Raw genomic sequence first — 22,590 nt, forward strand, 5'->3', positions numbered from 1 at the left:
GAACTTACAAGACAGAAAAAAAAAAGTGAATTAAATGCTGTACCTAACTAATTTCTCATAAAGATAGAAGATACCACACAAAAGATTTGTTTGGTAATGTTTGATAATCTCCTTAATTTACCATCCTGGATTTGGAGCAAACTCCTCATCTGCTCAGGGTGAGCAGTGCTCAGACACTCTACTGGCAAGAGCAAAAGCTACTTCAAAGAGTCTAAAAACTGGAGAAGAGAAAACACCAGCTGAATTGCAGATATAAGCACCAAGGTTCTTCTGTGTCTTATGGAATTCACTTTTCATCAAAGCTACTTTAATCTAAAACCTTAATTCCTTGCTTTATTAGAACCCATCAAACAGTTTTTTGTTCTTGAGCTACTTAATTATATCCATATGCCAGGAGGGTGGCACACTCAACTCCGTGGGGACAGAGGCTCCTATGTTTGGGACTTTCCTGAACCTCACTCTATGTATCTTCTCTTCATCCACCTGTTCATTTGTATCCTTTAATTTATCCTTCATAATAAATGGGTAAATGTAAGTAAAATGTTTCCCTGAGTGCTGTGAGCCACTCTAGCAAATTAATTGAACCTGAAGACAGAGTCATGGGAACCCCCAATTTATAGATAGTTGGTCGACCTGGAGGTTGTGGGGTTTCCTACTATACTCTCATATACTCCACTCAACAATTCTGACCCCAGATGTATGTGGGGTTTTCTCCACACAGCAAGCAATTCTCCAGTGAACACCAACTCAGTGTACTATAATTCAATTCAATTCTGACACTATCTGGAGTCAGAGTCAACTCCCACAGGTTGCGGGCTCATCAAACAAGACTGCCCCCCACTTCAGACAACAACGACAAGTAAGTTTGTCACCTATACTTCTGACCAACTGGCTTATAAATCAGGAGGGTTCCCACAACAACTCCCTCCTCAGGTTTAGTTTGCTAGGACAGCTCACAGAACTCAGGGAAATATTTATGTTTTACTCATTTTTTATAAAATACTTGATATTACCAAGTATATGTTGGAAGGGGCTGGAGCTTCCATGCCTTCTCTGTGTGTGCCACCCCCTCAAGCAGCTACATGGGTCCAGCAACCTGGAAGCTCTCTGAACCTGGTAATTCAGGGATTTTTTTTTTAACCAAACCATTTAATTGTGTCTTTGAAGGTAAACAAAACATAAAGCAGGATCCCAAGCCCTAAGAATGCCAGAACTACACGTAGATCTAAAATGTGGTGTGGTTTTTCTCAACAGAGTTCAAAAGGGTCAGAACTCAAAAGTGTTAAAAGGCAGAGAACGGGTGGAATTCATGCACTCCGTTCAGCAATTTTGTAAATTACCAGAAATAGACCCCAAGAGTCTTTTAAGGTGGGGAAAAATTCAACTCCTGGTTTTACAGGTAAAGAATGAGTACCAAAAATGTTATGTTGACTTCTCTTAATTTTTCTCACACAATCTGAAGCCGGAGCTGACTATTACATCCTCAACTCACAGCAATTGAAACTGCAGTATTAGGTACAAGATCAGTCCCTCTATCCATTTGCTTCCATGTAATGCCACAGCAAGGGTGGCCAGAAGCAGAGGGTTGTCAATAGAACAGCTTTTCAAAAAGCACTAAAAGCAAGCAAGAACCTTCTAGCAGCACACTGATTTAGTTTATTAGGTTAATTTACAAATTTTAAAAGCTACATGTTTTACTTTTTCTCCTTTTTCTCTTCTTTCATCACTGTTTATGTTTTCTTATCTTTGTCTTTCTCTCTGTCATCTTTTCTATCCTTTTTGCTCTCTTCTTTTGCTGTCCGTCTTTCTTCTCTGCATCCTGGTTGGCAATCTTGTTGTTGATGAGGCTGTGCAGGGCAACCAAAAACAGATCAGCAAGGCCAAGTATATCACCTCCATTTGGTTGTTGGTCTTCAGGTGAAAGGCCTTGACAAACTCATCAGGGCTGACATCTGGCAGCAGGTTGAAGACATCCTACAGCAGGCAGATGATCTGATGGTTTATGGGTAGCTTGCCTGTCGCTACTTTTACCCTTCAAGCCATGCATAGACCTGGTTAATAATCTGCTAAGAAAGAGTACCATGGTAGTGTCTTTGATGTTTCATAACAAGTGTTTGACTCTGACTTCCTCAGCTTCCTCTGCTCCAGTTTCACAGTCACATGCTCAAATGTTTTTGTAGTTGTAGTTCTATCAACATGAACTTCTTCCACTGTATATGTTTCTGTAACTTCTTCCACAATATATGCTCTGTGGGCAGGCTCAGGTCCTTGGGTTTCACATCAATAATGACCAAAACAAGAGTTAGGGTGGCATCATTTCATTACTTCATTGATGGCAATGGCATTCTTGTAAAGTTTATGGCCTGTGTGGTACCACCCAAATATTCTTTCTCTGGCATTTACCTTCTTAAACAATCCATACATGTTTTCCAAAAAATCTTGGTCTAAAAATCAGACAGAATCATCTTTGTCATCTTCATAAAAAAGGACTTAGTCATCATCATAAAAAGGGACTGCAAAACTCTTGGACATATCAAGTATTTTCTTTCGCCATGACCCCAATAGCACACCAACATGCTTCTGGTTTCCAACCTCACCAAATTAGTTGAAGTGATCCACCACACTGAGAAGCAACAGGGAGTAGACCACCACCTTCTGCACCACCAGCTCTGGCATCACAACACACCCCATCCCTCAAGTCCTGGCTCCCTGCCACTCGCCAACACCAACAGTGGCAAGGACTCTCGCAGCTCCTCCAGGCCCAGCTTCTCCTATTCCAGTTTGGCAGCTGCTGCCAGTTCAGGAATTTTTATGGAGGAGGCTTCATCCTGTAAGCATGATGGATTATTAACTCAACCTGGAGCCCCTCTCCCCTTCTGAGAGGATAGGGGGTAGAGCTGAATGTGTTAAGCTTCTAATCATGGCTTGGTCCTTCTGGTGACCAGCCCCCATCCAGGAGCCCATCAAGAGTTGCCTCATTAGAGCAAACGATGCTCTTATCACCTAGGAAATTCCAAGAGATGTAGGAGCTCTGTGTCAGGAAACCAGGTTAAAGACCAAAGATTAGAACAAAAGATTATCCCAGAAGTCCTATCTAGGGTTTTAGGACCTCTCTCAGGAACCAGAGTCAGTGACTGTCATTAGTCCATTTTCATACTGCTATAAAGAACTGCCCAAAACTGGGTAATTTATAAAGGAAAACAGGTTTAGCTGACTCACAGTTCAGCATGGCTGGGGAGGCTTCAGGAAACTTACAATCATGGAGGAAGGGGAAGCAAGGCACCTTCTTTGCAAGGCAGCAGGAATGAGAAGTGCTGAGTGAAGTGAGAAGAGCATCTTATAAAACCATCAGATTTCAATGAGAACTCACTATCATGAGAATGGCTTGGGAGAAACTGCTCTCATGATTCAGTTACCTTCGCCTGGTCTCTCCCTCGAAATGTAGGGATTGTAGGGATTATAGGGATTACAATTCAAGATGAGATTTGGGTGGGGACACAAAACCTAACCATATCAGGGCACAGATACATTTCTCATTATTTCACATCTCCTTACTGCAATAAATATGGTGTAGCACATCAACAGTTTCCTTGTTTACAACTAATGCTTTAAAAAAAACAAAAACAAAGATTATCAAATTCAGACAATTTAAATAATTGTCTTAAACATTAAGTAACTGTCCTTCACATTCCCAAAGGGAGTCATCTATATGCAAGTTAAATCATTCTTCTGTTTTCACCTCTGAGTCACAGGGAAATGGTGTCACCTTTCATATGCCACAATTGGCCCCATATCTAGTATGACCCAGTGAAACCAAAAAACCCTCTCTCTTTTGGCAGCTTATTCGAAAATTTTAAGTTGTGGAGCACACCAGAAACAAATATGGAAGATACTGTGTACTCTAAATATTGGCAAATAATTTCACAAAAAACCCAAAAGATCTAAATGCTATTAACTGAAAGCTTGCTGAGCAGCAATTACCATTTTTCAATGCCTTCAAGATATTAAATATATTTGATTTCTCTTTAAAATCATCCTTCTGGGTATAAAAGAGGGTTTACTGATTAACTTCATAGTTTAAATCCCTGACATAATAAATGGAAAGAAAACAAAGAAAAAAAATAGTACAATTACTTTAACTATGAACATTTGACCTGACTCCTGAACTTCCCCCAATAAAAACTCTGCCAACTACTCTAAAAGTAAGCTAAAATCAAAACAATTCTAGACGTCTACTAGGATCATGCTTCAAGAGATTGTGGCCTCCATGTATCTACAATAAGCTTTTTACACTAAAAAATACGGCTAAGGTTGGAAGATGTTATATTTTTGACACATCTCACACAATATTTTAAATGTGGATTATCTGTAAAAATCTATATGAGTACAACCGATTCACTGATAATCTGAAGATTAGGGCAAGAAAACATTTTCTCCCCCAACTGTAACAGATCTGTGTATGCCAACTGGCTTCAGATTTTCCTGAAAAACTTATTTTAATCTAATGAGTTGGTGAACTTTCATAGTTGTGTAGAAACATTTGTGTATGACTATCAATCCTACATCTGATATCCTCAAACAAATTTATCAGTCTGGAGCTTTAACAGTAGAAGCATTTTGCTAGTTAACTTTGTTGCTAGGCCTGCTCATAGTATTTTGTAGCCACACAGGTACATATGTAAGTTATAAACAGCAAATGAACTGTGGTTCAGTGATACTTTTATTAAGTTCCTACCTTTTTAAAAATGTGTCCCAAATGAGGTTAAGTGTTATGCTCCTAATCCCATTTTTCCCATAAGCCTTGTGGTTTTTATTGCATGACTATACAATGCAGTGGCGACATTTACAAATGCACAAGTCGTGTTACAATAAAACTCACTGAAAACCAATTACTGCCCCATGTGTCAACATGGATCAATCCTGATGTTAAGCTAAAATGGAATATGTAGTGGTGGAGGGTATTGGAAGGCAACAGTGAAGGAATTAAACAGTTTTAGCTCCTCATGAATTTGCCTGGGCCTAGAATTAGAGGGGTATCTTAGACTGTCCAGGCTGCCATAACTAAATATCTTAGATTGGGCAGCTTACAAACAAGATAAATTTCTCACAGATCTGGAGGCTGGGAAGTTCAAGATCAAAGCATCAGCAGATTTGGTGTCTGGTGAGGGTCCTCTTCCTTACAGTTACAGATGGTGCCTTCTATGTGTTCTCACACAGCAGAAGGGAAGCAATTAGCTAATGCTCTAAAGTCTCTTTTATAAAGGCACTAATCCAATTCCCAAAGGCCCCATCTTCTGACACTATCACATTGGGGATTAGATTTCAGTGTATAAGTTTGGAGGGTACATAAGACTTAGCCCACAGCAAAGACTTCAAAACTATACCCTGTGTATGGCTTCACAACTATACCCTGTGTATATAAGAATTGGATTTGCAGCTGGGCATGGTGGCTCATGCCTGTAATCAATCCCTGTACTTTGGGAAGCCAAGGCAAGAGGATTGCTTGAGTCCAGGAGTTCGAGACCACCCTGGGCAACATAGTGAGACCCTGCCTCAAAAAAAACAAAAAGAAGATTAAAAAAAAGAATTGGATTTATAATACTTGCCCTTTTTGTTATGTATGAATGCTATAAAACAAATTATTTTGGAAAAAAGGTATATAGTGTGATACATTTAAGTTCAAAAATCAGCAAAATAAATCAACATATTTTTGTTATAAATAATAGTAAAACCATAAAAAAAAGATGAGAACTATAAAGATACAATCCCTTGAGAGAGAATAAAAGGTAGGTTACAGCTAGAAATGGGTAAAATTCAAGTTTGTTAGTTGAATGGTAGGCAGATGGGTATTTTTTATATCAGTTGTTCTTCAAAACATGGTCTGGGGACCACAGGGAATCTAAGACTCTCTCAGAGGGTATGCGAGGTCAAAAAAGTCAAAGCTATTTCCATAATAAGACTAAGATGTGGCCGGGCGCGGTGGCTCAAGCCTGTAATCCCAGCACGTTGGGAGGCTGAGGCAGGTGAATCACCTGAGGTCTGGAGTTCAAGACCAGCCTGGCCAACATGGTGAAACCCCGTCTCTACTTAAAATACAAAAAATTAGCCGGGCATGGTGGTGGGTGCCTATAATCCCAGCTACTTGGGAGGGTGAGGCAGGCGAATCGCTTGAACCTGGGAGGCAGAGGTTGCAGTGAGCCAAGTTCGCTCCATTGCACACTGTCGCACCATTTGCGACAAGAGCAAAACTCTGTGTCAAAGAAAAAATAAAAAATAAATAAATAAATAAACAAATAAATGAATAAATAAAGACTAAGATGTGATTTGTCTTTTGTACTCTTGCTCTCACAAAAGTGAACAGTAGTTTTCCCGCAATCTGGCCATGCTTATCAAAACAGATTGAATGCAAAAGCAGTTATAAGAATCCCACTGCCTTCTATTAAGCCAGTCATTAAAAGATTTGCAAAAATGTACAACAATGTCACTTTTAATATTTTCATAATATGTTATTTATCTTAACATGTAGTTGTTATTTTTAAATGAATTAATAAATAATCTCATTTTAAAATTCTCAGTTCTAAGTTTTAATACAGCAAATATAGCTAGATAATGACCCATACAAAAAAAAGCTCTTTGGGATCTTCGATAATTTTAAAAAATGTAACAAAGTCTTGAGGCCAAAAAATTGGAGAACCACTTTAAACCTAATAGCTGATAAACACACAACACATGACCTTTTTGTATGTAGGAAATATTTCATATTAGTAAGGTTAAAATAAAACCATAGTGTAGTGAAAAGACAATGAAAAAACACATCACCACCACCACCACCAAGTGCTGCTGTATATGGAAAAGCTTGTTACAATGGTTTATATCTATATGTAGATATGACTTACCTATACTCAGTCTGAGAAACACAATCATAAAGTTCCTGGGCAGTAAATTTGACATTTTTATTTACCTGAAAGGAACCAAGATATAGTTATTAAAAATATATATTAAATAAAATGAGTGATGACGGCAAAATTAGAGTAGCCTATATCCTGAGAGGAAAGTTCAAATTTCTAGTTATTGCATAAAAAGGATTAAACAGCAACAATAAGAAGTGCAACGACTATAATGCTAACATGGAACTGTGTGCAAAAATATGAATCCCACCGTTACATCTTAATCTGTTAGTAGAACCAGCAGAGGTAAGATGGGCCTAGACACAGTAGAGATCAAATGGACAGAAAAACACAAATAAGATTATAAACTGCAAACAGTTCTATCTGGTTCAGGAAAAAGTCTGATTTACAGACATTATCTAAAGAAATATATTTTTCAGATTATTGAGGTCTACATGTTTAAACTAATAGGTTTAAGTTAATAAATATCTATATCAGAGATATAATTTATAATACCATAAATATAAAAATCTTTCATCATATAAAAACTAGCTATGGCACACATATGGAAGACACAGTGAAGGAATCTTGAAACTTACTATTGATCTAGACAATATTCCTATTTATATGCTTGGAAGAATCTGAAAACTTGCAGAAAAAAATTATTTTGATCAGATAACAAATAACATATTGACTAAATTTTCAGAAAATTAGAATTAGTAAAAGGAAACAGTAAGGCTAATTTCTATTCAATTTACTTAAAAAATATTTCTAAGTGTTGCTAGCTGGCATGCATTTTTTGGTGGGGAAGAATGATACCCCCTGATTTAATTACTACTAATTTAAAGATTCATATCATAAAAGTCTTCTATACGATTCAATGTATTGCTTATTGGCAAAAATGCCATGACTTTCTTCAATGTTTTCATAGAAAGTTTACCATATTTGTGTAGAAAATGTTTCGTTCACTGAAAGTTTAAAAATATACAGTTTTTTTGGCCAGGTGCAACAGCTCATGCCTGTAATCCCAGCACTCTGGAAGGCCAAGGTGGGAGGATTATTTGAACCCAGGAGTTTGAGACGAGCCTGAGCAACAGAGTGAGACCCTGTCTCTATTTAAAAAAAGAAAAATTATATATATATGCACACACATACATATAGTTTTCAAATATTTAAATGAACATGTATATGTTGCTTAAAATTAGTATATATTTATATATTTAGTATTATTTAATTATATATATTTGATATTATATTTAATGATTATATGAAATTGGTATATAATTTACCATAATTTTTACTAAAAGAATCTTCTAAAAATGTTATAAAAAATTTATTTAAACTATCATCCAGTCCACTTCTTTCTTCTTTACATGTTCTGCCTTCTCCTAAGGGCTGTTGATATTGTTACCATAGCCACACATTCTGGGACCTAAAATGTATCAGAACACGGGCCACCAAATGTCAACACACTGCAGACATTTTGTCAGAGGATGAAGGGAATGATCCATTTTCTACAACTGTTGAGAAAAATCAGCTGAAAAACTGACTTTGAACCTGTTAAATATGAATATAAAATAATTTATATTAAGCTTTTAATAGATCTTTTTTTAAGTATCTAAATTTATCTCTAGTTGTAAAAGCAACCATCCACATACATTTAGACATTTATCCAAGAACACAGCTCAAGTATAAAGGTGACATAATTCCAGGTTATAGTAGATAATTTACAAAGTAGGCAGTTACTTTACCAATAAAGAAAAACTGAAGCACAGTCTCATGATGGTCTGGCCTGATCTTGTTTCACCATATTAATTAATTTTGACTATGAAGACATTTTCACTTACCCATATTGAGACATTTTAAATTACACTGTTAAATATCATCTCCATGCTTAAATGAACAATTTTAATTTCCAGGGGAAAAAAATAGCTAAAAGATGCCACTGTCAGCAAACTAAATTAGAGTTGTGATTATAAAACAAATTGTGAAATGGGTATCATTACTTTTTAGCTGTACTACTTACAATAAAAGCCAGATATTAGAAATGGCTTCTTTTTAACTAAAAAATTCAAGAAAAGGCAAAAGAGAAGTATAAAAATAGTCAAACTTCTTAAAAGATCTAGACAGTCCTACCACCATTTTTAATATTAGACAAATATCTCCAATGTAGTAACTGATGTAGGAAAAGCAATTCTTTTAAAAGAAATGATTTTAAAAATCTGTGAATCAGCCAGGCACGATGGTGCATGCCTGTAGTCCCAGCTACCTGGGAGGCTGAGGTAGAAAGATTGCTTGAGCCTAGGAGTTCAAGGATCTAGTGGGTCATGACTGTGACTGTGAACAGCCACTGCACCCCAGCCTGGGCAACACACTGAGACCCTGTCTCTAAAATATATATATATATATTTGACATCAGATATATATATATATATATATTTGACATCAGATATATATATATATATATTTGACATCAGATATATATATCTAACATCCATATATAATACATATTATATATATATCTGACATCTATATATATTATATATATCTGACATCTATATATAATATATATTATATATATCTGACATCTATATATAATATATTATATCTGACATCTATATATAATATATATTATATATATCTGACATCTATATATAATATATAATATATATATGATTCTTAGATCTACATATTCTTATTTTTTAATTTTTTAATTTTTTTCTTGTTTCTTTATATCACAAGATATCATGAAGCAACAGATCCACATATTCTTATAATTAATGTTAGGTAATTTCTTCTAATACTCTTGGCAATAGAAAGTACTAAATTAAAAAGAACTATGCCCCAGAATTTTCCAGCGTATGTGATTTTAAAACTGTCCTATTGTTCATATATATTTTAGAGCTGGAGTCTTGCTCCGTCACCCAGTCTGGAGTGCAGTGCTATGATCATGGCTCACTGCAGCCTTGAACACCTGGCCTCAAGCGATCCTCCCACCTCCAAACTCCTGAGTCGCTGGGATTACAGCCACCATGCCCAGTTCTACAAATACATTTTTGTTAGACTTAATGTTTTGATTTGAAATTCAGAAAGTAAGATGAAATAATTATATGAATCATTTCAAAAGAGGAAGTTCTCTTAATAATCATATAATGTGGTGATAAAGAATTAAGGCTCTTTTATTTTTATTTATTTATTTTATTTATTTGAGACAGAGTCTCGCACTGTGGCCTGGGCTGGAGTGCAGTGGCGTGATCTTAGCTCACTGCAACCTCCGCCTCCTGGGTTCAAGCAATTCTCCTGCCTCAGCCTCCTGAGCAGCTGGGATTACAGGCATCCGCCACCATACCCAGCTAATTTTTTTGTATTTTTAGTAGAGACGGGCTGGTCTGGAACTCCAGCCTGTTGGCCCGGCTGGTCTGGAACTCCTGTCCTCGTGATCCGCCCGCCTCAGCCTCCCAAAGTGCTAGGATTACAAGCATGAGCCACCGCGCCCGGCCTATTTTTACTTTTTTTGAGACAGAGTCTCACTCTGTCACCCAGGCTGTAGTGCAGTGGTGCAATCTCGGCTCACTGCAACCTCCACCTCCCAGGTCCAAGCAATTCTCCTGCCTCAGCCTTATGAGTAGCTGGGATTGCAGGCCCGTGCCACCACTCCTAGTTAATTTTTGTATTTTTAGTAGAGATGGGGTTTCATCATGTTGGCCAGCCTGTTCTCAAACTCCTGACCTCAAGTGATCCACCTGCCTCGGCCTTCCAAAGTGCTGAGATTATAGGTGTGAGCCACGGCGCCCAGCGAAATTAAGGCTGACTCTTAAAAAGCCCATATAAACACCATTCATTGCTTAAATAAAACTAGTTAACCATCCCCTCCCCCTTTTTTTTTTTGAGAGAGGGTCTTGCTCTGTCAACCAGGCTGGAGTGCAGTGGTATGAACATGGCTCACTGCACCCTTGATCTCCCGGACTCAAATAATCTTCTCTCCTCAGCCTCCCAAGAAGCTGGGACCACAGGTGCATGCCACCATACCGGCTAATTTTGTTTGTTTTTTAGAGAGACAGGGTCTCTCTGTGTTGCCCAGACTGGTCTTGAACTCCTGGGTTCAAGCGATCCACTGACCTCAGCCTCCCAAAGTGCTAGGATTACAGGCGTGAATCATCGAGCCTGGCCAAGACTAGTTCTCTGTGCCTGGTACTGTTTGGAGCACTTTGCATATTTTACATTATTTAATCTTTGCAGAACACAAATAATTTACCTACTATTTTTACTCTCATTTTACAGATGAAGAAATTGAGATAAGGAGAATTAAATAACTCTTCCTAGATCACACAGTTAACAAGTAGAAGAACCAACATTTAAGCACGGGTAGTTTGACTTCAGAGTCTGTGTTCTTAATCACTGGGTTCTTAATGGAAGATGTGGCATACAAAAAGTTAAACAAAGAGCTAACCAGGAATAAAAGTGAAGAAATATATTTAAAGGAGTTTGACTTCATAAGATGTGAGACCTGAATATATGCCACATTCCTTCATTTAGAATGTTTTAAAAATTAAACATATATACACACAAAATTGAAAGTAATAATATTACAGGAAACATGAACAACGAGCATTAAGCAACTAGAAATTGACAATCAACAGAATACCCACTTCGGTTCAGTAATGATGAGGAGAGCATGCAGGTTAATTTACAAAATACACTGAAGTCTCATTATAGTTCTACCTCCAGGGTTTATGCTGCCACTATAGAGGAAACTAAATTATAGCTTTCCTTTCCAGTAATAAGTATTTCTCAACCAGGAGTTCTTCCTTTGTGAGGTATTCTGGGTATGTAAGTTGGATGGGGAGATGGAATACTTTTGGTTGTCACAACTACTGGTATAGCCTACAGGCATTTAGTACCTGATGTATAGGGATGTTAAACATACTGCAATGTTCCACACAATGAAGAACTGACCTGTCCAATATGCCAACAGCACCCCTGATGAGAAACAATTTCGTGTTGAGGAAAGCGTGTTATTTTAGGACTCTCATATTTTTACTTAGGGAATCAAAGAAAAAATTGAATATGTTACTGGCAGGGAGGAGGGGAGGAAATGGACAGTTGTAGATCACAGGATAGGAAGCTGCAGATATGTAGGATGAACAAGCCTAGAGATCACACAACATGAGGTCTATAGTTAATAAGACTGTATTATATTCAAAATTTTTGCTAAAATTTTAGGTGCTCTTGTCACATACACAAAAAGGGGTAACTGTGAGACAACTGATATGTTAATTTACTTACCTACAGAAACCATTTCACTATGTATAACATATCAAAACACCATGCTATATACCTTAAATATACAGTTTTTTAAAAGGGAGAAAAAAAGAACATGTCACTGACAAACTTTTATGGCATTCAATAATTTAAAGCAAATATCAATTAAATAGCATTCCACTATGTTTGAGAACTCCTACTCTGTTTATTTACATTAAAACTTGTTTAAAGTAGAAATGTGATAAATATTTAAAAATATTTCCCATACCTCATACTTGATTAGGAAGTTATAGAGGGTCTCAACATCTTGATAATTACTGTTTGGGGCCAAAATCCTAAAAAATAAAATAAAAACAAAGAGGGGGAATAAATGATTTCGGAAAAAACCAATACCTTGAACTTTCTCCCAAAACATACCCATACCACAAGAAGTAACTTATTGTTTAATAAGCTTACAGGTTTATAATATTTTTAAAAATCAATTAAAAATTATAAAACCAGAAACTTAATTCAACAGAGGTCAACTTAATAAAATGTTTTTGCTTATTTAAATTCATGCTTATAACATCAATTAATCAACAACTATAAGCATTCTTACACGTGAAGTTATAGTTCACATTTTCAGATACAATAATACAGATTTCTCAAAAAGTAGACAGAAATGTGAAGTGCATTTATACTTCATATCTTTTAAGCTCCAGACAAAGCTTGAGTATTTCCCACAGAAATGTTCAACCAGTCCAAACAGACAACTGATGAAACTATTAGCCACTTAAAACACATCCTAATAAAAGATTTTGACTAAATTCAAGTAACATTGCTTGAACTATCAGCCTACAGCTCTATGAACAATCAAGAGATTACATAAATTGTGAAAATAACACTGATTTACAAAAAAATAACAAATGACAAACACAGAAATAAAACAACTTTTTAAATTTATTTTTTTGAGACCAGGTCTCACTCTGTCGTCCAGGCTGGAGTGCAGTGGTGTAATCACGGCTCAATGCAGCTTCAACCTCCTGGGCTCAGGCGATCCTTCCACCTCAGACTCCCAAGTAGCTGGGTCTACGGGGAAGCGCCACCAAGTCGGGCTAATATTTTAAAAAATTATTTTGGTAGAGATGAGGTCTCCCCATGTTGCCTAGGCTGGTCTCGAACGTCTGGACTCAAGGGATCCTCCCACTTCAGGCTCCCAAAGTTCTGGGATTACAGGTGTGAGCCACAGCACCCAGCCATAAAAATAATGAAGGGAAGAACATATTTTTCCTTCTAGTAGTAAAGTATTAATTCTCATTTTCTTACACTAAATATTTTTTCCATAGTTTCAGCATGAATACTGTTTTTCTTTTGGGGAAAAAAAAAAAGGGAAGTAAACCAGCCTGTCATTTTGGTACAGTGTAGTGCCTCTGAGTACTGTCTGCCTCAGTTGTCTGAGTTTTGTCTAGCTGTGTGACCTTTGGTGAGTTACTTAACTTTTATGTGATTTATCTTATCTGTTAAATTAGGATAACTGTCCCTACTTCATAGGGCTACTGCAAGAATTAAATTAATTACTATAAGAAAAGTCATTACAACAGCATATGAAATACAGCAAGTACTATACAGTATATGTCAATTATAACAGTGACAGTAACAACTATCATCATCATCATCTAATAAAGATGCTCTTTGACTTATAATGGGGCTATATCCAGATAAACCCACCGTAAATTGAAAACATCCTAAGTAGAAGTGCATTCTGACTTGTAATATTTTCAATTTATGATGAGTTTATCAGAAGACAACCCTAACCCCATGGTAAATCAAGGATTGTACTAAATGCTTTGCACCATCATAGAATTGAAAAATACTAAAACAAACCATTATAAGTTAGAAACCATCCGTAGTTTCAAGCCATAAAATAAGTAAATATTGATATTAACTAATGAGAAATCAAGCCACCTCGGTTAACTTTTAGATTCCTAATGACTTTTAATTACAACACTGTCTCTGGGTCTTCACGTCCTTGCCACTACTTGATTCTGTCAGACTTGATAATTAACTGTTCTCAATAATCTTAATTATATCCTTAGACTATTTGGACTTTATTACACTTGCAGGAGAGCTTTTATAAATAGTTTTTCGGGACATAGTCAAATTTTTAAAGGTCCCTTGGAGGGGGCACACATACAGAACATCTTTAAGAATATATAACAACCTCCATAAAAATACTATTTCATAGAAAAAGTTTTTCTCCCAGCAAGTAATTTTAAAATACAAAAAACAACAACAACAACAACAACAAAACACCTCTTAACCCTCCAAAAAAGCCCTGAGGAATACTACATATGGAGAAGGGTCCATACATAATTTGCTAAAAACATGAAGACAAAGTTATCTAGGTAAGTTAAAACAATCCTTTAGAAAGGCAATGGGAAACAAACTAATGTGTTCTAACTTGGTAACCACGTGAAAACAAACCATCAGGCCAGGCGCGGTGGCTCACGCCTGTAATCCCAGCACTTTGGGAGGCCGAGGCGGGTGGATCACGAGGTCAGGAGATTTAGACCATCCTGGCTAACACGGTGAAACCCCGTCTCTACTAAAAATACAAAAAATTAGCCGGGCGTAGTGGCGGGCGCCTGTAGTCCCAACTACTCGGGAGGCTGAGGCAGGACAATGGCGTGAACCCGGGAGGCGGAGCTTGCAGTGAGTCGAGATAGCGCCACTGCACTCCAGCCTGGGCGACAGAGCGACACTCCAACTCAAAAAAAAAAAAAAAAAAGAAAAGAAAAAAAGAAAGAAAACAAACTATCAGCCATGTGGAATATTTTACACCTATTCTTTTTTACGGCTTTAGAAATAATCTGAACTGTCCATAAAAGAGGGTGAGAAAATTAGATAAAACAAGATGTTCTATATTAAGAGGCTAGTAAGTTTAACATACTATATTAGACTCCAGAGGATGAGACAAACTCTAGTGAATGTCCAACCCTCACAGTGTATTTGATGAGTAAATAAAAATGCAAAATATGTACTAAAGACACCCAGATCAGAACAAAGGACCCTTTATTCCCTCATTCAACAACTATTTGAGACCTGGGCCCCTGGATACAACCGTGAACGATCCAGAGTAGCCCAAAGCCTCACAGTTCTAAAGAGAGCATGAAAGAAACAAATCCTGAGCAGGCACAGGGAGATAATAAAGGAAGAATAATATATCATTCTTGTCCATTTGGCCATCTCTTCCAACTTTTCAATGGCTACTTGTAAACAAATTAAGAAACACAGGAATTTTAAGTTTCTAAGGAAGAAGTAATTTGTTCTACATGTAAATATTTAGTTATTTCACAAAATATCACAGAATTGTATTCTAATGAAGAAAGGTTTATTGGGATCTCATCTTCATTCACAGCTATACTACTTTTATAATCAGATAAAAACTATATATGTTACTTTTTAAAACAAGGATATATGTTATAGGATATATGATAAAATTTGTTATTTTGAAAGATGGTTGGAGGTAAACTGAGCCCAGAATGGACTGGACAACATTATTAAAATGCAGTCAACTTGGGGTGGAATTTAGACTTCATTACATCCTATGAACTCTGAATATGAGAGAATGGAATGTGGCCTGGCACAAAAAAAATTGCAAACTTTTACTCACTAGAAATACAGCTTGTTGAAAATACACAGAAAATAAAATAGAGAAAATGCCTTAGTAATTCCCCACACAAAAATTCTTGAGAGGTCAGCCTTCTCTAAAGTTTTCTCATTCTTTTTTTCTTGTACAGTATGAAGACAAAAGGCTTTTTGAATGAAAGTCCTAAAATCACCCTTCAATGGCAACTCTTTAAAAGAATGATGGAATCAAGCAATTAGCCCTTGGGAAAAATATTTTTTAGACAACGGCCATTTTTAAAATTTATAAATATATTCACATTTGTCCTTTAAAAAGAAATTCATAACAATTACAGTAAGAATATATTAAATGCATATTTGTTCAAATGCATATGAAGCTATGAAATATTTAAAAAAATAAGACATGGTCCATTATCCTCAAGTGGTTTATAATCTTAAAATTTCACTCTTAAATTCTGGAATGAGTTTTAGGGAACAGATGTTGAAGCAGGATGTAATCTGCAGCTCACAGCCGGATGTGCTCTGGTTTCCTTTATGACAGCATCAATAACAACACATAATGACTTACTGAACACTGAAGTCTGACCCTGCTTTACATACACTATCTCCCTGAATTTAATTATGTAGCCCAGCTTTAACACCCTAAATTTGGTTTTGCGACCTTGATCAAGTTGCCTACTTTTCTGTATCTCAGCTCCTTACCTGTGAAATGGGGATAAAGTAGCATTAACCTCATAAAGTTACCATTTGAATTAAGTAATGCATCTACAGTGTTTAGCACAACATAGGGCACACGGTACATGCTCAATAAATATTAGCTGTTATATAATAACCACTTTTCAGATGTAGAAACCAAGGTCCGACGTTTTAAGATACTTGCCCAAGATTACACAGTGAGTGGTGGTAGGTATTCAAATCTCTTTGGGTTTGATTCTGGAACTCATATTTTTCCCACCAATAAAAGGACAACCACCACCATCTTCTTGCCTTTAAATTATTTTACAAAATCAAATGAAATAAAGTCCATTTAAAACAGTTAAACTATTGCTTTTATATGTAAGCAAAAAAAAAGCTGTCTTTTATCATATGCTTCTGGCAAATTATTTCATGTATGTTCAAACACTAATGTAGTTGTTTTACCTTTATCAGAGCCACAAAGCAAGTTGGTTAACAGAACTGACACTCACCAGCGACCCTGACTCAGTCACATAGGCACTCTCAGTATTCTATTTATCCATGACCAATTAGCATTAATATTAATCTGAATTAAACAAATTTCATTTCTATGTAACTCAATAGTAAATAAAAATCAATACATCTCTTTAAGAAAAAAAAAAAGACCATGCCACTCAAGGTTTAAAAAAAAATTTTCCCCCAAATGCCAGTCAAAGGAAGCAGTGGGAGTGGAGAAGGAACAAAGAAATCTGTAACTGGTTGTGATAAACCGCCACTCAAGTTTTTAGAGACAAAAGAGAATAACCTGACTAAAATTTTTAAATGATGCATTAAAATGGACTAAATTTTCAATTTGAATTTTAAAAATTCAAATAAAACTTATCTCCTATTTAGGAAAAATAAAGTTGCAGATTCAGGAACAAGGAAAGAAATCTAAAATATTCCAGTTTAATATCTAATTCTAAGGCCGGGCGCGGTGGCTCACGCCTGTAATCCGAGCACTCTGGGAGGCCGAGGCGGGCAGATCACAAGGTCAGGAGATCCAGACCATCCTGGCTAACACGGTGAAACCCCGTGTCTACTAAAAATATAAAAAACTTAGCCGGGCGTGGTGGCGGGCGCCTGTAGTCCCAGCTACTCGGGAGGCTGAGGCAGGAGAATGGCGTGAACCCGGGAGGCGGAGCTTGCAGTGAGCCGAGATGGCGCCACTGCACTCCAGCCTGGGCGACTGAGCGAGACTCCGTCTCAGAAAAAAAAAAAAAAAAATTTAATTCTAGAAATTCAAAAAACTTAAATATGTTGTTGGATATTTATAAATAATGACTTACAACCCACGGAACTGAATAAATTGTGGTCCCTTCTGGCAAGACAATGTTTTATATTAATATAATATTTAAAACAGTTTTAGAGAGTGTGAAAAAAAAAGTTTTAAAAGGAATTGCAAGAAGTGGAAATGTTTATAATATTATATTAAAAATTCACTTTTATATTCTCTATAGCTAATAAATGAGTCAAGGTTTAAATATTATGAACCACTTACATTGTTACTGAGGATAACAAAATCATTTATTGAGCATCCACTAAGTACAAAGGACTGAATAAATGCTATCTCCTTTAATCTCTATAGCTTAATAAAGCAACTGTTTTAACTGCATATTAGGAAACAAACACAAAAAAAGGCTAATTAACCTATCTAGGTAACAAAGCTGGTGAATGGATGGAAGCAGAATTCAACTTCAGACCACTCTGGAGGCTCAAAGCTCTGTGCTTCTCATTTTAATACAGTGACATGCCTGAACAATATTATCAAATTGGATTTTGCTGATGATGAATTTAAGTTATGTTACTGATAAACTCGGTGAAAATTTATCAAATCCACAATGAGGAAACACTAAGGAAAAAAAGTCTTGGATCTTAGAGCACTTTTGGGGGGAATTATTTATTACAAGTAAAACTAAAATTATACTTTTTCTATAGTTAATTTGGAAAATCAGCTATGCAAATGAGAGCTAGCCATCGGTCCTAGATTTTGAAAAAAATGCCATATATAGTTAAAATGGTGAAAGAACAATTAAATAATTTAACCAAAATTGTTAAAATTTTGTGTTCCTATTTTCCCTTCAGAGATAAAAATTTGCAAGCTTATTATACCAAATACATATAGGTTGACTATACTAATTACATATAAATATTAAACATAAAAACTTTTGATAAAAGTTTGGACAAAGTTCAGAATTAAAATTTGATCTATTCAGAATACTAGAAATCTTTTATTTTTTAAGTTGGTGGTGGGAATAGGAAGAGTTTATAGGTAATTTTAATGACTATATTTCAGATTTAACTTAAAGCAATTCTAGAGTAGGAAAATATTATTTTGATAGTTAAAAGAATACATTATATGTCTTACATGTTTGTTAGACATAAACATACATACAATTAGAATATACTAATAAATACTACAGGTTTCTGTTAATTTTGCAGAAGGATTAAAACATAATTTATACCATAAAATTTTCAACTAATCCTGTCTTTTATCTTGGGTCACCAGCCTACTCCTCTCCTGTATTTTCTTCATTAGCATTGAAACATAATAATATAATGGTTGTGATCACAGTCTCTCTGGAGTCAGCCAGCCAGAGTTCAAATCAGAGGTTTACCGCTTTCCAGCTAAGTGATATCAGATAACTTATTTTACCTCTCTCTGTTTAGTTTCTCATTTGTAAAACAGGGACAACAATAGTACTTATGTCACAGGCATATTAAGATGATTAAATGAGTTAACGTAGGTAACATACTTGGAACAATTCTTGGCTCAATAAAATATTAGCTACTACTATTATTATTCTATTTCTTATCTTTGAAAACACCACAAATTATCACATAGCTTGTCAACTAGGAACTAAATGAACATTCAGTTCAAGCTGTTTGGGGACTTGTTGTCTTCTCATAAGGCATCTCCAGCAGTGAACTTTTATGTCATCCATATGAACAGTAATGGTCTTCTCTCCTTAGTCCTGATATTGACAATAAACATCAATAGGAGAAATCAAGAAAAATGAAAAGCAAAAGATGTCTACTATATACTTAACTACATTTTTCATCCCTATTGATTATTGTAAATAAGGTTAAAAAAAAAAAAAAGAGGAGCCAAATGTGAACAAAACCATGATTGTTATCAGCAGAGAACCCAGTCTGTAAAATATTTTCTGGAAAGGAGGGAATACAGGGACTATGCCCTACCCACTGGCTACCAACTAAATGAGGAGAGACCGTTTCACATTACCAGAATCCAGGAGCACACCCAGAAGTAAAAGGTGATATTCTGATAATCAGCTGCAGCCATATTACTGAAATTTGCTTAGTTGTGATAGTGGCTGTTGTTATGGACTGAAGTGTGTTCCTCCAATATCGATATGTTGAAGCCCTTACCTCCAGTACCCCAGGATGTGGATATATTTGGAGATAAGGGCTTTACAGAGGTAATTTAGAGTAAATGAAGCCATTGGCATGGGCCCTAATACAATCTTCTGCCAGGGTAAAAGATGTAAAATTCTAGTCCCAGTTTCATCTTTATGTGACTTTGGGTCAATCTATGGGAGCTGAAATCAATGCCACAATTTATTGTTAGAAAAGTCATGAGAAGTGGACTGGAAATATCTGAAAATCTCTGACTGATGAAAAGACAGCTTGTGTTATCAAAAATCCATCTCGTTAATTAGGTTTAGTGTTCAGTTGAAACCACCTTCAAAAAATTTTAAAACTCTGTCTACAAAACAGCATATTCTTGTCTTAGCTAGTGAGTCCATGTACGACAAGGTGTTTTCAAGCCTCTTCTGTGATATACTAGGCAAGCAATGGATGGATCCTCATTCATGACTAAAGAGCATTTTTGGCAAAGTGATCTGAGATGAGCTGGTAAAGTTAGGCCGGGGGACCATGGGATCCTAACTTCATTATTCGGGAAATTCTGAAAAACACCAACCACAATGCACCCCAAGAGTTCATCACAACACTCTTGAGTTTCTTCAAATCCAGCACTTTTTTTTTGTTACTGGGTACTGGCTATTGTTATGGGGTGAATTGTGTTCCCCAAAAATGTGTATGTTGAAGCCCTAACCTCCAGTACCACAGAATGTGGATATATTAGGAGATGAGGGCTTTAAAGAGGTAATTTAGAGTAAATGAAGCCATTGACATGAGCCCTAATACAATCTGAATAGTGTCCTAATAAGAAGAGAAAATTTGGGGCTGGCACCACGGCTCATGCCTGTTATGCCAGCACTTTGGAAGGCTGAGGCGGGTGAATTGCTTGAGCCCACGAGTTCCAGACCAGCCTGGGCTACATGGCGAAACCCCGTCTCTACAAAAAATACAAAAATCACCCAGGCATGATGGCACACGCCTGTATTCCCAGCTACTCAGGAGGCTGAGGTAGGAGAATCACCTGAGCTTGGGGAGGTTGAGGCTGCAGTGAGCTGAGATCATGCCACTGCACTCCAGCCTGGGCAGAGAGTGAGACCCTCTCTTACAAAAAAAAAAAAAAAAAAAAAGAAAGAGGAAATTTGGACAAAGTGACACCAAGGATACATGTGCACAGAACAATCACGTGAAGAGTCAGCCAAGCACAAGCTAAGGAGAGAGGCCTCAGAGGAAACCAACCCTGCCAGCACCTTGATCCTGGGCTTCCAGTTTCTAGAACTATAAGAAAATAAAACATCTGTTGTTTAAGCCACTCAGTCTGTGGTATTTTGTTATGGTGGCTCTAGCTAACTAACATTCAGCTGCCATCCACAGATACTGGTGGCCCAGCTTTGGGGAGCCATGTACCTCATGATTAGAAGCAAGATGGAACATTCCCCAGAATATGGGAATGATGTGGAATTCACTGAGTAGTTAGTTGTTAAATACTTTCTTTGCTTTGCTTTCTAGCATTATGCTTCCTTGGATGATAATCTTAGTACTTGGGATGCTGGTACTGCTGGAGGCCAGTTCTATGATCAGGGTTAACAATGTACCAAAGGGAGCCAGAAACAAGTATGACAAATGGGTTCATTTTTCTACTTAGTGAGGCTCCTGTGAGGTTCAAACAGGTCCTCAATGAATCCTGTGCCCTCTATGAAACCAGATACTGCCAGCTAAATCTACACAATACCTAACGATTCTCCAAATACTTTATGAATGTTCTTCTCCAATTGATTAATCTTGGAGAATCAGATTATCTACTGATTCTTGGAGAATCAGGTGTCTACTATTTTTCCACCATAATATGACAAATAGGATCACTCTCGTTAACAAGGAAGGAGCAACTGAAGATAAGAGCTGAGAGTAAAAGAAACAAAAGATCGTATCCTCCCACCATTTGTTCATACTGCCATTAAGATCTCAATATACCCAGTCAGGGCTGAGACACAAGCCTATTACTGCCTCATTACAAGCATACCTCACTAGATGCAGAGACTTTTGACAATAGATCAACAACATTAAAGAAATGTTCTATTTAGAAGAACCTCGAGGAAAAAAATTTTGAAGCATAAGAAAAATCCTTTTATTATACACATTTAATTGATCAACTTTGAAAGTGCACAGTTTTGTATATTGGACTTTTAATAAAAACAGGACAAACCAAATCACAACATACTACCCCAAAACCCATTAGGATGACTACTACTTAAAAAAAAAAAAGCAGAAAATCACAGGTGTTGGTGAGGATGTGGAGAAATTGGAACCCTTGTGCACTCTTGTTGGGAATTAAAATGTACAGCCAGCTGTGATGAAAAACAGTATGGCAGTTCCTCACAATATTAAAAATAGGATTATCATATGGTCCAGTGTACTTCTGGCTATACACCTAAAAAATTAAAAGGACTCAAATAGATATTTGTTCATCCATGTTCATAGCAGCATTATTCACAATAGCCAAGGAGTGGAAGCAAACTAAGGGTCCACTGATGCATGAATGGGGAAAAATGTGGTATACACATATAATGGAATATATAAAGCTTTAAAATGGAAGGAAATTCTGACACATGCCACAACATAGATGAATATTCAAAACATTACACTAAGTGAAATAAGCCAGTCACAAAAGGACAAATAGTGTATGATTTTACTCATATTAGGTACCTAAAGTAGTCAAATT

At 36.5% G+C, this 22,590-nt stretch overlaps 1 protein-coding gene and 1 pseudogene across 20 annotated transcripts in view; both read right to left on the reverse strand.

The window, feature by feature from the left end:
- SWT1 (SWT1 RNA endoribonuclease homolog) overlaps nucleotides 1–22,590 on the reverse strand; it is a 130,685-nt gene that overhangs the window by 7,523 nt on the left and 100,572 nt on the right. For 14 of the 20 annotated variants that reach the window (XM_009240090.4, XM_054550331.1, XM_024250228.3 and 11 more), the window contains 2 exons: nucleotides 12,418–12,484; nucleotides 6,897–6,961 (listed from right to left, as the gene is read on the reverse strand). In XM_009240090.4, the coding sequence (XP_009238365.2) occupies nucleotides 6,897–6,961; nucleotides 12,418–12,484 (132 nt within the window). Of the gene's footprint in view, nucleotides 1–6,896; nucleotides 6,962–12,414; nucleotides 12,485–22,590 lie in introns of those variants that run through there. The other 6 variants (XR_010137497.1, XR_010137495.1, XR_010137494.1 and 3 more) reach the window with 1 other exon arrangement.
- LOC129058221 (26S proteasome non-ATPase regulatory subunit 7-like) lies at nucleotides 1,634–6,497 on the reverse strand (annotated as a pseudogene).

This window comes from Pongo abelii, chromosome 1, assembly GCF_028885655.2.
Source record: "Pongo abelii isolate AG06213 chromosome 1, NHGRI_mPonAbe1-v2.0_pri, whole genome shotgun sequence".
NCBI lineage: Eukaryota > Metazoa > Chordata > Mammalia > Primates > Hominidae > Pongo > Pongo abelii.